This window comes from Heptranchias perlo, chromosome 6, assembly GCF_035084215.1.
Source record: "Heptranchias perlo isolate sHepPer1 chromosome 6, sHepPer1.hap1, whole genome shotgun sequence".
In the NCBI taxonomy this organism is placed as follows: Eukaryota; Metazoa; Chordata; class Chondrichthyes; order Hexanchiformes; family Hexanchidae; genus Heptranchias; species Heptranchias perlo.
In genome coordinates, this window is record NC_090330.1 from 222,301 (window position 1) to 238,597 (window position 16,297).

The 16,297-nt window shown below is 50.8% G+C and overlaps 1 protein-coding gene across 1 annotated transcript in view; it reads left to right on the forward strand.

Annotated features, from left to right (window-relative positions):
• Window positions 1-16,297, forward strand: part of LOC137322620 (dynein heavy chain domain-containing protein 1-like) — a 142,094-nt gene that overhangs the window by 72,701 nt on the left and 53,096 nt on the right. Inside the window, exons 13-14 of the mRNA XM_067985527.1 lie at window positions 601-792; window positions 1,460-2,489. Of these exons, the coding sequence (XP_067841628.1) occupies window positions 601-792; window positions 1,460-2,489 (1,222 nt within the window). The remainder of the gene's footprint in view (window positions 1-600; window positions 793-1,459; window positions 2,490-16,297) is intronic.

Here is a 16,297-nt window from a genome sequence, read left to right on the forward strand (position 1 = left end):
ACTCTCACTCCCATTGTACGCATACCCAGTTTTTAAAATCATTATGATTCATTCTGGGGATGAGGATGACACTGGCAAGGCTGGCATTTATTGCCCATCCCCAGTTACCCTGAGAGGGTGGGGGTGAGCCGCTGCCTTCTTGAACCGCTGGGAGTGAGTTTGATACAAACTGAGGGGTTTGCTGGGTCACTGCAGAGGGCAACACCATGTTGGCGTGGGGACTGGAGTCACATATAGGCCCAGACCGGGTAAGGACGGCAGGTTTCCTTCCCTAAAGGACATTAATGAACCAGTTGGGTTTTTATGACAATCCGACAGTATTTTATTTCCAGATTTTTTTAAAAACTGATATCAGATTCTCAAACAGCCATGTTAGGATTTGAACTCACCTTCTGTGGATCACTAGTCCAGGCCTCTAGATCACTAGTCCAGGCCTCTGGATCACTAGTTCAGTAACATGACCGTACCCCAATGGACCAAAGCTCTTTTCATTATTCCATTGGGCAAAGCACCTTTGATAGAATTTTGATTGACCAATCCCTTCTCATGATGTGAAATTCCAAGGTGTCACTTTCTGTTGAATTCCCTTGTGTGTTGCAGGTCAGGCCTGTCTACATGGCAGCACTGCACACCCTTCAGTCGCTAAGTTCAAGTGATTTGGATGAGGTGCGGACCTACCGTGCCCCTCCTCCTCCTGTTGTCTCAGTGATGAACACCCTGTGCATGATGTTTGGCAAACCAGATGGCTGGGAGAACGTGAAACAGTTAATCAGTCAGCCAAACTTTTACCAGGTGGGAAACGTTTATATTTTTTTATTACGATCAGGTGAGGGGCCATGGTGTAAAGTGCAGGACAAACACCAAGGTTGGAAAGAACAGGAGAGAAGATGAGGTAAATCAGGAAATGTTTAAAAGCCAGTCAATCATAAGAGGAAGGGTAGACTGAGGGAGGTGAGAAATTGCCCAGGTTCGAGATCCTGGGAAAGGATCAGTTAGAGGAGATGGAGTGATGAGTTGTGATTTCAGCACAGTGAGGATGGAGGGAGAGGGAGAGGGAGAGGGTATAGGACGGGGCATTCGGAGCTTTGGAAGAGTAACAGAAAAAGTTCACAGGAGCACCTGACAAGACTTACTGGTAATATAGAAAGAGACCAGAAAAGTACAGGTGAGAAGGAAATTGGGAGAGAGTAGGGTGGATATGGTACCAGAGATGTTAAAATAACCTCAACAGTTGTGGGAGCAAGATCTGAGTCTGAGATGGACTCCATCCATATAGAGAGCCAATCCATGATGGGCTGTATCTCCAGTCACTGGATGTCTGTTATCAGGTCTGGCTGACTGACCTCTCCGTCCCACGATTATCCTTAAACCCTGTGTCAAGACTCTCAATCAGGTACTGTCCCAACACTAACTACCGCGGAATTAATGTTTATAACTTTTACTAATTTTTCCCGTGTAGGATTTAGAATTTTATGACAAGGAGAATGTTCCCGAACACCTCTTCAAGGCTCTGGGTGAGCTGTTACAACAACCCTACTTCGAACCGGCCGTGGTGCGAGAGTCCAGCAAGGCGGTCGAGTCCTTCAGCCGCTGGATCCACGCTGTCTACCATTACGCCACCATGACTCGCCAGTTCAGCCCCTCCTTTGTCAACGACTACCAATCTCGTATCGAGGAGGCGCAGACCAAACTAGGGTTGCTGAGGAAACAGGCAGACCGAATGAAGAGAGCCCTTGTTGCCTTGCTAAGGGAAGATGGAGAGGAGTACCTGTCAGATTCTGACTCTGCGACAGACCTCAGCAACACAGACCTCCTCAGACTGGTGGAACAGAAGGAACAGGACTCGATTGCCAAACTAAAAGAGGAAGAAGCCATGCATTTAGCCGAGCTGGCACATCAGCAAAAGCTGTTGGAAATAGCTGAAGAACTTATTCAGGCACTGAATCCTCACCAGATTGACTGGGACAAAGCCTTGAAACAGTCAAAGGACAGAAGCTTCACAGTTTCAGGCGACGGCCTGCTGACAGCAGCTGCCGTTGTATACTTGGGTCCCCTCGAGGAAAAGATGAGGCAGGAACTCCTGGAGAAATGGAAGATGTCTTGCCACAGCGGAGAGATACAGATGGAGCCAGAAGATCCTCGACAGGAGCTGGTAAAGTTATTGGAGCAAAAGTCATGGCCTGCTGCTCAGGAAAAGGTCCCATTGGACACAGATCACCAACGACTTCCGACCTTCATCCCAATCCGTAGCGACTTCCTGCTCCTTGATATCCTCAGTTCATTGGGAGAGCAGTTAGACTGGAACCGAGCCAAACTTCCAGTCAATGCCACAGCCAGGGTCAGCGCTCTGCTCACGCGGATCCTGGTGAAATGCTGTCCACTCCCATGGCCACTTTTTGTCAACCCAGACCACCAGTTGGAAATATGGGTGCGAGTCATACAAGATGGCGGCGGGCCGCAGCTGCATCAAGAGGTTCTGGGAGTCTCAGGTAGAGTAGAGCTCAGCGTCGCCAAGCATCTCACCCCAAGGATCGAAGGGTCTCCTGTGGTAACGGGTGGAGAAAGGGCCATTCCTCCCATCAGGGTTAGGCCGAATACAGTACACAGTAACATTCCACCGCCCACCCAAAACAGCGAATGTAGATCCTGTCTCTAACCTCACCGCCTCCCGCCCTTGATGGGATAGGGTAGATTTTCCCCAGGTGCAAGGGAAAGGAAACGGGAGGGGAGTCCCGTTATGTCAGATCTGCGCCCGTGGGGTCTTTCCCGTAGGGAGTGCGTAGGAGCAGGCCCAGGGTTGATGAGGTGCGGGGAGGACGGTGTGGGGGAACAGGGTGATCCACCCCTTTGGATCAAAACGTTCACCCCGATTTCCCTTCTTACTCCTAAATTCCTCATTTTAGCGTTTTCCCCTGGGATTGGGACCCTTCACACAGGGAACGATTTTCCTGGGTCAGTTTTGGTAATTCTCTTCAGAATCTGGACGACTTCAATCAGGTCACCCTCAAACAAAACAATCCCGACTTCCTCAACCTTTCCTCCAAAAGGAAATTCCCAATAGCCAAGATCCTCTTTGTTGCCCCCTCTCAGGGACTATCACCTCCTCCCTGTGATTCGAAAACCCTTGCACACAGCATCCAGATGTGGTCTGAGCAGCACTTCCTACAGGAAGTGTGCAACATCTGTACATTGTCCTCAGGCTCGCTCTAATGCAGCAGAAACTTATTTAACCCCATTAGATAGATTCAAGCAGACAATTCCAGTTGAACATTTAGCACCGATAAGGGGTCGGTGTGTAGTGGTTCTGTTTCTGGACTAATAATCCAGAGAACAATGGGCTCAAATCCCACCATGGGCAGTTTGAGAATTTAAATTCAGGAAATAAAAATCTGGTCTCAGTAAAAGTGACCATGAAGCTGTCGGATTGTCGTAAAAACCCAACTGGTTCATTAATGTCCTTTAGGGAAGGAAACCTGCCGTCCTTCCCCGGTCTGGGCCTATATGTGACTCCAGTCCCCACACCAACGTTGTTGACTCTTAACTGCCCTCTGCAGTGACCCAGCAAACCCCTCAGTTTGTATCAAACTCACTCCCAGCAGTTCAAGAAGGCGGCAGCTCACCCCCACCCTCTCAGGGTAACTGGGGGTGGGCAATAAATGCCGGCCTTGCCAGTGACGCCCACATCCAAAGAGTGAAAAATTAAAAATCTGTTGTTGATGAGATTGGTCGAGTAGCCTCTTCCAAACTGTAATTTCAATTGTTCTTTGCAGGCGGGGGGCGCAGAACAACTGTGGCTTGACCAGGGTTCTTTACCCACCCTCCCTGACAAGGGTTCTTTACCCACGCTCCCTGACAAGGGTTCTTTACCCACCCTCCCTGACAAGGGTTCTTTACCCAGGCTCCCTGACAAGGGTTCTTTACCCACGCTCCCTGACAAGGGCTCTTTACCCACGCTCCCTGACAAGGGCTCTTTACCCACGCTCCCTGACAAGGGCTCTTTACCCACGCTCCCTGACAAGGGTTCTTTACTCACGCTCCCTGACAAGGGTTCTTTACCCACGCTCCCTGACAAGGGTTCTTTACCCACGTTCCCTGACAAGGGTTCTTTACTCACGCTCCCTGACAAGGGTTCTTTACCCAGGCTCCCTGACAAGGATTCTTTACCCACGCTCCCTGACAAGGGTTCTTTACTCACGCTCCCTGACAAGGGCTCTTTACCCACGCTCCCTGACAAGGGCTCTTTACCCACGCTCCCTGACAAGGGCTCTTTACCCACGCTCCCTGACAAGGGTTCTTTACTCACGCTCCCTGACAAGGGTTCTTTACCCACGCTCCCTGACAAGGGTTCTTTACCCACGCTCCCTGACAAGGGCTCTTTACCCACGCTCCCTGACAAGGGTTCTTTAGCCACGTTCCCTGACAAGGGTTCCTTACCCACGCTCCCTGACAAGGGTTCTTTACCCACGTTCCCTGACAAGGGTTCCTCACCCACGCTCCCTGACAAGGGTTCTTTACCCACGTTCCCTGACAAGGGTTCCTTACCCACGCTCCCTGACAAGGGTTCCTTACCCACGCTCCCTGACAAGGGTTCTTTACCCACGCTCCCTGACAAGGGTTCCTTACTCACGCTCCCTGACAAGGGTTCTTTACCCACGCTCCCTGACAAGGGTTCTTTACCCACTTTCCCTGACAAGGGTTCTTTACCCACGCTCCCTGACAAGGGTTCCTTACCCACGCTCCCTGACAAGGGTTCTTTACCCACGCTCCCTGACAAGGGTTCTTTACCCACGCTCCCTGACAAGGGTACTTTACCCACGCTCTCTGACAAGGGTTCTTTACCCACGCTCCCTGACAAGGGTTCTTTACCCACGCTCCCTGACAAGGGTACTTTACCCACGCTCCCTGACAAGGGTTCTTTACCCACGCTCTCTGACAAGGGTTCTTTACCCACGCTCCCTGACAAGGGTTCTTTACCCACGCTCCCTGACAAGGGTACTTTACCCACGCTCCCTGACAAGGGTTCTTTACCCACGCTCCCTGACAAGGGTTCTTTACCCACGCTCCCTGACAAGGGTTCTTTACCCACGCTCCCTGACAAGGGTTACTTACTCACGCTCCCTGACAAGGGTTCTTTACCCACGCTCCCTGCCAAGGGTTCTTTACCCACGCTCCCTGACAAGGGTTCCTTACCCACGCTCCCTGACAAGGGTTCTTTACCCACGCTCCCTGACAGGGTTTTTTACCCATGCTCCCTGACAAGGATTCTTTACCCACGCTCCCTGACAGGGGTTTTTACCCACGCTCCCTGACAAGGGTTCTTTACCCACCCTCCCTGACAAGGGCTCTTTACCCACGTTCCCTGACAAAGGTTCTTTACCCACGCTCCCTGACCAGGGTTTTTACCCACGCTCCCTGACAGGGGCTTTTGCCCACGCTCCCTGACCAGGGTTTTCACCCACGCTCCCTGACCAGGGTTTTTACCCACACTCCCTGACAAAGGTTCTTTACCCACGCTCCCTGACAAAGGTGTTTACCCACGCTCCCTGACAAGGGCGCTTTACCCACACTCCCTGACATAAGAACATAAGAACATAAGAAATTGGAGCAGGAGTAGGCCAATCGGCCCCTCGAGCCTGCTCCGCCATTCAATAAGATCATGGCTGATCTGATCCCAACCACAAATCTAAAGAACACAAGTCGGAGCAGGACCCGGCCACATAGCCCCTGGGCCCTCTCCGCCACCCACAGGGCATTGACCGATCCGAACTCAGCTTCATGTCCAATTTCCTGCCCGCTCCCCATAACCCCTAATTCCCTTTACTTCTAGGAAACTGTCTATTTCTGTTTTAAATTTATCTAATGATGTAGCTTCCACAGCTTCCTGGGGCAGCAAATTCCACAGACCTACCACCCTCTGAGTGAAGAAGTTTCTCCTCATCTCAGTTTTGAAAGAGCAGCCCCTTATTCTAAGATTATGCCCCCTAGTTCTAGTTTCACCCATCTTTGGGAACATCCTTACTGCATCCACCCGATCAAGACCCTTCACAATCTTATATGTTTCAATAAGATCGCCTCTCATTCTTCTGAACTCCAATGAGTAGAGTCCCAATCTACTCAACCTCTCCTCATATGTCCGCCCCCTCATCCCCGGGATTAACCGCGTGAACCTTCTTTGTACTGCCTCGAGAGCAAGTATGTCTTTTCTTAAGTATGGAGACCAAAACTGTATGCAGTATTCCAGGTGCGGTCTCACCAATACCTTATATAACTGCAGCAATACCTCCTTGTTTTTATATTCTATCCCCCGAGCAATAAAAGCCAACATTCCGTTGGCTTTCTTGATCACCTGCTGCACCTGCATACTAACTTTTTGATTTTCTTGCACTAGGACCCCCAGATCCCTTTGTACTGCAGTACTTTCCAGTCTCTCGCCATTAAGAAAATAACTTGCTCTCTGATTTTTCCTGCCAAAGTGCATAACCTCACATTTTCCAATATTATATTGCATCTGCCAAATCTCCGCCCACTCACCCAGCCTGTCTATATCCCCTTGCAGGTTTTTTATGTCCTCCTCACTCTCTACTTTCCCTCCCATCTTTGTATCATCTGCAAATTTTGATATGTTGCACTCGGTCCCCTCCTCCAAATCGTTAATATAGATTGTAAAGAGTTGGGGACCCAGCACCGACCCCTGTGGAACACCACTGGTTACTGGTTGCCAGTCCGAAAATGAACCATTTATCCCAACTCTTTGCTTCCTGTTTGATAACCAATCCTCCAAATGCCTTCTGGAAGTCTAAATACACTACGTCCACTGGTTCCCCTTTATCCACCCTATACGTTATATCCTCGAAGAACTCAAGCAAATTTGTCAGACATGACTTCCCCTTCATAAAGCCATGCTGACTTTGTCCTATTAAATTATGCTTATCTAAATGTTCCGTTACTGTCTCCTTAATAATAGACTCCAAAATTTTACCCACCACAGATGTTAAGCTAACTGGCCTATAATTTCCAGCCTTCTGCCTACTACCCTTTTTAAATAACGGTGTTACATTAGCAGTTTTCCAATCTGCCGGGACCTCTCCTGAGTCCAGGGAATTTTGGAAAACTATCACCAAAGCATCCACAATCCCTACTGCCACTTCCCTCAAGACCCTAGGATGGAAGCAATCAGGTCCAGGGGATTTATCCACCTTGAGTCCCATTATTTTACTGAGTACCATCTCTTGAGTGATTTTAATCGTATTTAGCTCCTCCCCCCCGAGAGTCCCCTGTTTGTCCAGTGTTGGGATATTCTTAGTGTCCTCTACTGTAAAGACTGAAACAAAATATTTGTTCAGCATTTTTGCCATCTCCATGTTTCCCACCATTAATTTCCCGGTCTCATCCTCTAAGGGACCTATGTTTGCCTTAGCCACCCTTTATCTTTTTATATAACTATAGAAACTCTTGCTATCTGTTTTTATATTTTTTGCTAATTTCTTTTCATAATCTAACTTCCCTTTCTTAATCAATCCTTTAGTTACTTTTTGCTGTCTTTTGAAGAATTCCCAATCATCTATCCTCCCACTAAGTTTGGCTACCTTATATGTCCTTGTTTTTAGTCGGATACTATCCTTGATTTCTTTACTTAGCCACGGGTGGCTGTCATTTCTTTTACACCCTTTTTTCCTCAGTGGAATATATTTATTTTGAAAGTTGTAAAATAACTCCCTAAATGAACACCACTGCTCATGTACCGTCTTACCCTTTAATCTATTTTCCCAGTCCACTTTAATCAATTCCGCTCTCATACCATCATAGTCTCCTTTATTCAAGCTCAGTACGCTTGTTTGAGAATCAACCTTCTCACCCTCTAATTGGATATGGAATTCAACCATGTTGTGGTCGCTCGTTCCAAGGGGATCCTTAACTAGGACATTATTAATTAATCCTGACTCATTACACAGGACCAGGTCCAAGGTTGCCTGCCCCCTTGTAGGATCAGTTACATACTGCTCAAGAAATCCATCCCTGATGCATTCAATGAACTCGTCCTCAAGGCTGCTCTGCCCAATTTGATTTGTCCAGTTAATATGATAATTAAAATCCCCCATAATTATGGCTGTTCCCTTATTACATGCCCCGACTATCTCCTGATTAATACTTCTTCCAGCAGAGTTGCAACTATTAGGAGGCCTATATACTACGCCCACTAATGTTTTTTTCCCCTTATTATTCCTTATCTCCACCCAAACTGTTTCATTATCTTGATGCTTTGTCCCAATATCATTTCTCTGTATTACAGTGATTCCTTCCTTTATTAACATAGCCACCCCACCTCCCCTTCCTTCCTGCCTGTCCTTCCTGATTGTTAAATACCCTGGCATATTTAATTCCCAGTCGTTGTCACCCTGCAGCCATGTTTCTGTAATGGCCACAAGATCATACCCATACGTAGTTATTTGTGCCGTTAACTCGTCCATTTTATTACGAATGCTACGTGCATTCAGATAAAGAACTTTCAAATCTGTTTTGTGACGCTTAGTTCCTGCTTTCTCCTTTTTTAACACTTTACCTATTACTCCATACCTTCTGTCCCTTCCTGTTACGCTTTCCTCTCTCTCCCTGCTCAGGTTCCCAACCCCCTGCCACTTTAGTTTAAACCCTCCCCAACAGCACTAGCAAACACTCCTCCTAGGACAGCGGTCCCGGCCCTGCCCAGGTGCAGACCGTCCGGTTTGTACTGGTCCCACCTCCCCCAGAACCGTTTCCAGTGTCCCAGGAATTTGAATCCCTCCCCCTTGCACCATTCCTCTAGCCACGTATTCATTTGAAATATCCTCCTATTTCTACTCTGACTAGCGCGTGGCACTGGCAGCAATCCTGAGATTACTACCTTTGAGGTCCTATTTTTTAATTTACCTCCTAACGCCCTATATTCTGCTTTTAGGACCTCATCCCCTTTTTTACCTATATCGTTGGTGCCTATGTGCACCACGACAGCTGGCTGTTCGCCCTCCCCCTCCAAAATGTTCTGTAGCCGCTCCGAGACATCCTTGATCCTTGCACCAGGGAGGCAACACACCATCCTGGAGTCTCGGTTGCGGTCGCAGAAACGCCTGTCTATTCCCCTTACAATTGAGTCCCCTATCACTATAGCTCTGCCACTCTTTTTCCTCCCAGCCTGTGCAGCAGAGCTACCCGTGGTGCCAGGAAGTTGGCTGCTGCTGCCTTCCCCTGATAAGTCATCCCCCCCAACAGCATCCAAGGTGGCATATCTGTTTGAGAGGGGGATGGACACAGGGGACCCCTGCACTACCTGCCTGCATCTCTTACTCTTCCTGGTGGTCACCCATTCACTTCCTGCCTGTATACCCTTTACCTGCGGTGTGACCAACTCGCTAAACGTGCTATCCACGAGTTTCTCTGCATCGCGGATGCTCCACAGTGAGTCCACCCGCAGCTCCAGCTCCGAGATACGATCGGTCAGTAGCTGCAGGTGGACACACTTCCCGCACACATGGTCGGCAGGGACACTGGTAGTGTCCATGACTTCCCACATCTTGCAGGAGGAGCATATCACGGGTAAGGTGTTTACCCACGCTCCCTGACAAGGGCGCTTTACCCACGCTCCCTGACAAAGGTTCTTTACCCACGCTCCCTGACCAATGTTTTTACCCACGCTCACTGACAAAGGTTTTTACCCACGCTCCCTGACAAGGATTTTACCCACGCTCCCTGACAAAGGTTCTTTACCCACCCTCCCTGACAAGGGTTTTTACCCACGCTCCCTGACAAAGGTTCTTTACCCACGCTCCCTGACAAAGGTGTTTACCCACGCTCCCTGACAAGGGCGCTTTACCCACGCTCCCTGACAAAGGTGTTTACCCACGCTCCCTGACAAGGGCGCTTTACCCACGCTCCCTGACAAAGGTTCTTTACCCACGCTCCCTGACAAAGGTTCTTTACCCACGCTCCCTGACAAATGTTTTTACCCACGCTCACTGACAAAGGTTTTTACCCACGCTCCCTGACAAGGGTTTTTACCCACGCTCCCTGACAGGGGTTCTTTACCCACGCTCCCTAACAAGGGTTCTTTACCCACGCTCCCTGACAAGGGTTCTTTACCCACGCTCCCTGACAAAGATTCTTTACCCACGCTCCCTGACAAAGTTTTTTACCCACGCTCCCTGACAAAGGTTCTTTACCCACGCTCCCTGACAAAGTTTTTTACCCACGCTCCCTGACAAGGGCTCTTTACCCACACTCCCTGACAAAGGTTCTTTACCCACGCTCCCTGACAAAGTTTTTTACCCACGCTCCCTGACAAGGGCTCTTTACCCACACTCCCTGACAAATGTTCTTTACCCACACTCCCTGACAAAGTTTTTTACCCACGCTCCCTGACAAGGGCTCTTTACCCACGCTCCCTGAAAAGGTTCTTTACCCACGCTTCCTGACAAGGGCTCTTTACCCACGCTCCCTGACAAGGGCTCTTTACCCACGCTCCCTGACAAGGGCTCTTTACCCACACTCCCTGACAAGGGCTCTTTACCCACGCTTCCTGACAATGGCTCTTTACCCACGCTCCCTGACAAGGGCTCTTTACCCACACTCCCTGACAAAGGTTCTTTACCCACGCTCCCTGACAAGGGCTCTTTACCCACGCTCCCTGACAAGGGCTCTTTACCCATGCTCCCTGACAAGGGCTCTTTACCCACACTCCCTGACAAGGGCTCTTTACCCACACTCCCTGACAAATGTTCTTTACCCACACTCCCTGACAAAGGTTCTTTACCCACGCTCCCTGACAAGGGTTTTTTACCCACGCTCCCTGACAAGGACTCTTTACCCACGCTCCCTGACAAGGGTTCTTTACCCACGCTCCCTGACAAGGGCTCTTTACCCATGCTCCCTGACAAGGGCTCTTTACCCAGGCTCCCTGACAAGAGCTCTTTACCCACGCTCCCTGACAAGGGCTCTTTACCCACGCTCCCTGACAAGGGCTCTTTACCCACGCTCCCTGACAAGGGCTCTTCACCCACGCTCCCTGACAAGGGCTCTTTACCCACACTCCCTGACAAGGGCTCTTTACCCATGCTCCCTGACAAGGGCTCTTTACCCACGCTCCCTGACAAGGGCTCTTTACCCATGCTCCCTGACAAGGGCTCTTTACCCACGCTCCCTGACAAGGGCTCTTTACCCACACTCCCTGACAAGGGCTCTTTACCCACACTCCCTGACAAGGGCTCTTTACCCACGCTCCCTGACAAGGGCTCTTTACCCACGCTCCCTGACAAGGGTTCTTTACCCACGCTCCCTGACAAGGGTTCCTTACCCACGCTCCCTGACAAGGGCTCTTTACCCACACTCCCTGACAAGGGCTCTTTACCCATGCTCCCTGACAAGGGCTCTTTACCCACGCTCCCTGACAAGGGCTCTTTACCCATGCTCCCTGACAAGGGCTCTTTACCCACGCTCCCTGACAAGGGCTCTTTACCCACACTCCCTGACAAGGGCTCTTTACCCACGCTCCCTGACAAGGGCTCTTTACCCACGCTCCCTGACAAGGGCTCTTTACCCACGCTCCCTGACAAGGGCTCTTTACCCACGCTCCCTGACAAGGGCTCTTTACCCATGCTCCCTGACAAGGGTTCTTCACCCACGCTCCCTGCCTATTGGCTCCAGTTGGGAGGATGGTTCAATTATTGGCCCCTCAGTGCTCCCTGCAATAGAATCTTACAGCACAGTAAAAGGCCATTCGGCCCATCGTACCTGTGCCAGCGCTATGAAAGAGCTTCCCAATTGGTCCCACTCCCCTGCTCTCTCCCCATCGCCCTGTAAATTTCTCCTTTCTCTGGAGTGCATTCTGACCTGGAATCATCCTCGGTCCATCCCTTGATTCCCTTCTGTTTGTTTTCTGAGCATAGCTGAACCGGGTAACTCCTGCCCGCTCGCTGATGCTTCCTGCACTCTCTCTGATGCTTCCTGCACTCTCTCTGATGCTTCCTGCACTCTCTCTGATGCTTCCTGCTCTCTCTCTGATGCTTCCTGCCCTCTCTCTCTGATGCTTCCTGCTCTCTCTCTGATGCTTCCTGCCCTCTCTCTCTGATGCTTCCTGCTCTCTCTCTGATGCTTCCTGCTCTCTCTCTGATGCTTCCTGCACTCTCACTGATGCTTCCTGCACTCTCTCTGATGCTTCCTGCACTCTCTCTGATGCTTCCTGCACTCTCTCTGATGCTTCCTGCACTCTCTCTGATGCTTCCTGCCCTCTCTCTCTGATGCTTCCTGCTCTCTCTCTGATGCTTCCTGCTCTCTCTCTGATGCTTCCTGCCCTCTCTCTCTGATGCTTCCTGCTCTCTCTCTGATGCTTCCTGCTTTCTCTCTGATGCTTCCTGCTCTCTCTCTGATGCTTCCTGCACTCTCACTGATGCTTCCTGCACTCTCACTGATGCTTCCTGCACTCTCACTGATGCTTCCTGCACTCTCTCTGATGCTTCCTGCACTCTCTCTGATGCTTCCTGCACTCTCTCTGATGCTTCCTGCCCTCTCTCTCTGATGCTTCCTGCACTCTCTCTGATGCTTCCTGCACTCTCTCTGATGCTTCCTGCACTCTCTCTGATGCTTCCTGCACTCTCTCTGATGCTTCCTGCACTCTCACTGATGCTTCCTGCACTCTCAATGATGCTTCCTGGAGTCTCACTGATGCTTCCTGCACTCTCTCTCTGATGCTTCCTGCACTCTCTCTGATGCTTCCTGCACTCTCTCTGATGCTTCCTGCACTCTCTCTGATGCTTCCTGCACTCTCTCTGATGCTTCCTGCACTCTCACTGATGCTTCCTGCACTCTCACTGATGCTTCCTTGACTCTCACTGATGCTTCCTGCACTCTCTCTCTGATGCTTCCTGCACTCTCTCTGATGCTTCCTGCACTCTCTCTGATGCTTCCTGCACTCTCTCTGATGCTTCCTGCACTCTCACTGATGCTTCCTGCTCTCTCTCTGATGCTTCCTGCCCGCTCTCTGATGCTTCCTGCACTCTCACTGATGCTTCCTGCACTCTCTCTCTGATGCTTCCTGCACTCTCTCTGATGCTTCCTGCACTCTCTCTGATGCTTCCTGCACTCTCACTGATGCTTCCTGCACTCTCACTGATGCTTCCTGCACTCTCTCTGATGCTTCCTGCCCGCTCTCTGATGCTTCCTGCACTCTCTCTGATGCTTCCTGCACTCTCACTGATGCTTCCTGCACTCTCACTGATGCTTCCTGCACTCTCACTGATGCTTCCTGCGCTCTCTCTCTGATGCTTCCTGCACTCTCTCTGATGCTTCCTGCACTCTCTCTGATGCTTCCTGCACTCTCTCTGATGCTTCCTGCACTCTCACTGATGCTTCCTGCACTCTCTCTCTGATGCTTCCTGCACTCTCTCTCTGATGCTTCCTGCGCTCTCTCTCTGATGCTTCCTGCACTCTCACTGATGCTTCCTGCCCTCTCTCTCTGATGCTTCCTGGACTCTCACTGATGCTTCCTGCCCTCTCTCTCTGATGCTTCCTGCACTCTCTCTCTGATGCTTCCTGCACTCTCTCCCTGATGCTTCATGCCCTCTCTCACTGATGCTTTCTGCCCTGTCTCTCTGATGCTTCCTGCACTCTCACTGATGCTTCCTGCTCTCTCACTGATGCTTCCTGCACTCTCACTGATGCATCCTGCACTCTCTCTGATGCTTCCTGCACTCTCTCACTGATGCTTCCTGCGCTCTCTCTGATGCTTCCTGCTCTCTCACTGCTGCTTCCTGCACTCTCACTGATGCTTCCTGCCTTCTCTCTCTGATGCTTCCTGCACTCTCACTGATGCTTCCTGCACTCTCACTGCTGCTTCCTGCCCTCTCTCTGATGCTTCCTGCCCTCTCTCTGATGCTTCCTGCACTCTCACTGATGCTTCCTGCTCTCTCACTGATGCTTCCTGCACTCTCACTGATGCTTCCTGCACACTCTCTGATGCTTCCTGCACTCTCTCTGATGCTTCCTGCTCTCTCACTGATGCTTCCTGCACTCTCACTGATGCTTCCTGCACTCTCACTGATGCTTCCTGCACTCTCACTGATGCTTCCTGCACTCTCACTGATGCTTCCTGCACTCTCTCTCTGATGCTTCCTGCACTCTCACTGATGCTTCCTGCACTCTCACTGATGCTTCCTGCACTCTCTCACTGATGCTTCCTGCACTCTCTCTCTGATGCTTCCTGCACTCTCTCTGATGCTTCCTGCACTCTCTCTGATGCTTCCTGCACTCTCTCTGATGCTTCCTGCACTCTCACTGATGCTTCCTGCTCTCTCTCTGATGCTTCCTGCCCGCTCTCTGATGCTTCCTGCACTCTCACTGATGCTTCCTGCACTCTCTCTCTGATGCTTCCTGCACTCTCTCTGATGCTTCCTGCACTCTCTCTGATGCTTCCTGCACTCTCACTGATGCTTCCTGCACTCTCACTGATGCTTCCTGCACTCTCTCTGATGCTTCCTGCCCGCTCTCTGATGCTTCCTGCACTCTCTCTGATGCTTCCTGCACTCTCACTGATGCTTCCTGCACTCTCACTGATGCTTCCTGCACTCTCACTGATGCTTCCTGCGCTCTCTCTCTGATGCTTCCTGCACTCTCTCTGATGCTTCCTGCACTCTCTCTGATGCTTCCTGCACTCTCTCTGATGCTTCCTGCACTCTCACTGATGCTTCCTGCACTCTCACTGATGCTTCCTGCACTCTCTCTCTGATGCTTCCTGCACTCTCACTGATGCTTCCTGCGCTCTCTCTCTGATGCTTCCTGCACTCTCACTGATGCTTCCTGCCCTCTCTCTCTGATGCTTCCTGGACTCTCACTGATGCTTCCTGCCCTCTCTCTCTGATGCTTCCTGCACTCTCTCTCTGATGCTTCCTGCACTCTCTCCCTGATGCTTCATGCCCTCTCTCACTGATGCTTTCTGCCCTGTCTCTCTGATGCTTCCTGCACTCTCACTGATGCTTCCTGCTCTCTCACTGATGCTTCCTGCACTCTCACTGATGCATCCTGCACTCTCTCTGATGCTTCCTGCACTCTCTCACTGATGCTTCCTGCGCTCTCTCTGATGCTTCCTGCTCTCTCACTGCTGCTTCCTGCACTCTCACTGATGCTTCCTGCCTTCTCTCTCTGATGCTTCCTGCACTCTCACTGATGCTTCCTGCACTCTCACTGCTGCTTCCTGCCCTCTCTCTGATGCTTCCTGCCCTCTCTCTGATGCTTCCTGCACTCTCACTGATGCTTCCTGCTCTCTCACTGATGCTTCCTGCACTCTCACTGATGCTTCCTGCACACTCTCTGATGCTTCCTGCACTCTCTCTGATGCTTCCTGCTCTCTCACTGATGCTTCCTGCACTCTCACTGATGCTTCCTGCACTCTCACTGATGCTTCCTGCACTCTCACTGATGCTTCCTGCACTCTCACTGATGCTTCCTGCACTCTCTCTCTGATGCTTCCTGCACTCTCACTGATGCTTCCTGCACTCTCACTGATGCTTCCTGCACTCTCTCTCTGATGCTTCCTGCACTCTCACTCATGCTTCCTGCCCTCTCTCTCTGATGCTTCCTGCACTCTCATTGATGCTTCCTGCACTCTCACTGATGCTTCCTGCACTCTCTCTGATGCTTCCTGCACTCTCACTGATGCTTCCTGCACTCTCTCACTGATGCTTCCTGCACGCTCACTGATGCTTCCTGCACCCTCACTGATGCTTCCTGCACTCTCTCTCTGATGCTTCCTGCTCTCTCTCTGATGCTTCCTGCACTCTCTCTGATGCTTCCCGCACTCTCACTGATGCTTCCTGCACTCTCACTGATGCTTCCTGCACTCTCTCTGATGCTTCCCGCACTCTCACTGATGCTTCCTGCACTCTCTCTCTGATGCTTCCTGCTCTCTCTCTGATGCTTCCTGCACTCTCACTGATGCTTCCTGCACTCTCTCTGATTCTTCCCGCACTCTCACTGATGCTTCCTGCACTCTCTCTGATGCTTCCTGCCCGCTCTCTGTTGCTTCCTGCACTCTCTCTCTGATGCTTCCTGCACTCTCTCTCTGATGCTTCCTGCCCGCTCTCTGATGCTTCCTGCACTCTCACTGATGCTTCCTGCACTCTCTCTGATGCTTCCTGCACTCTCACTGATGCTTCCTACACTCTCACTGATGCTTCCTGCCCGCTCTCTGATGCTTCCTGCACTCTCTCTCTGATGCTTCCTGCACTCTCACTGATGCTTCCTGCACTCTCTCTCTGATGCTTCCTGCACTCTCTCT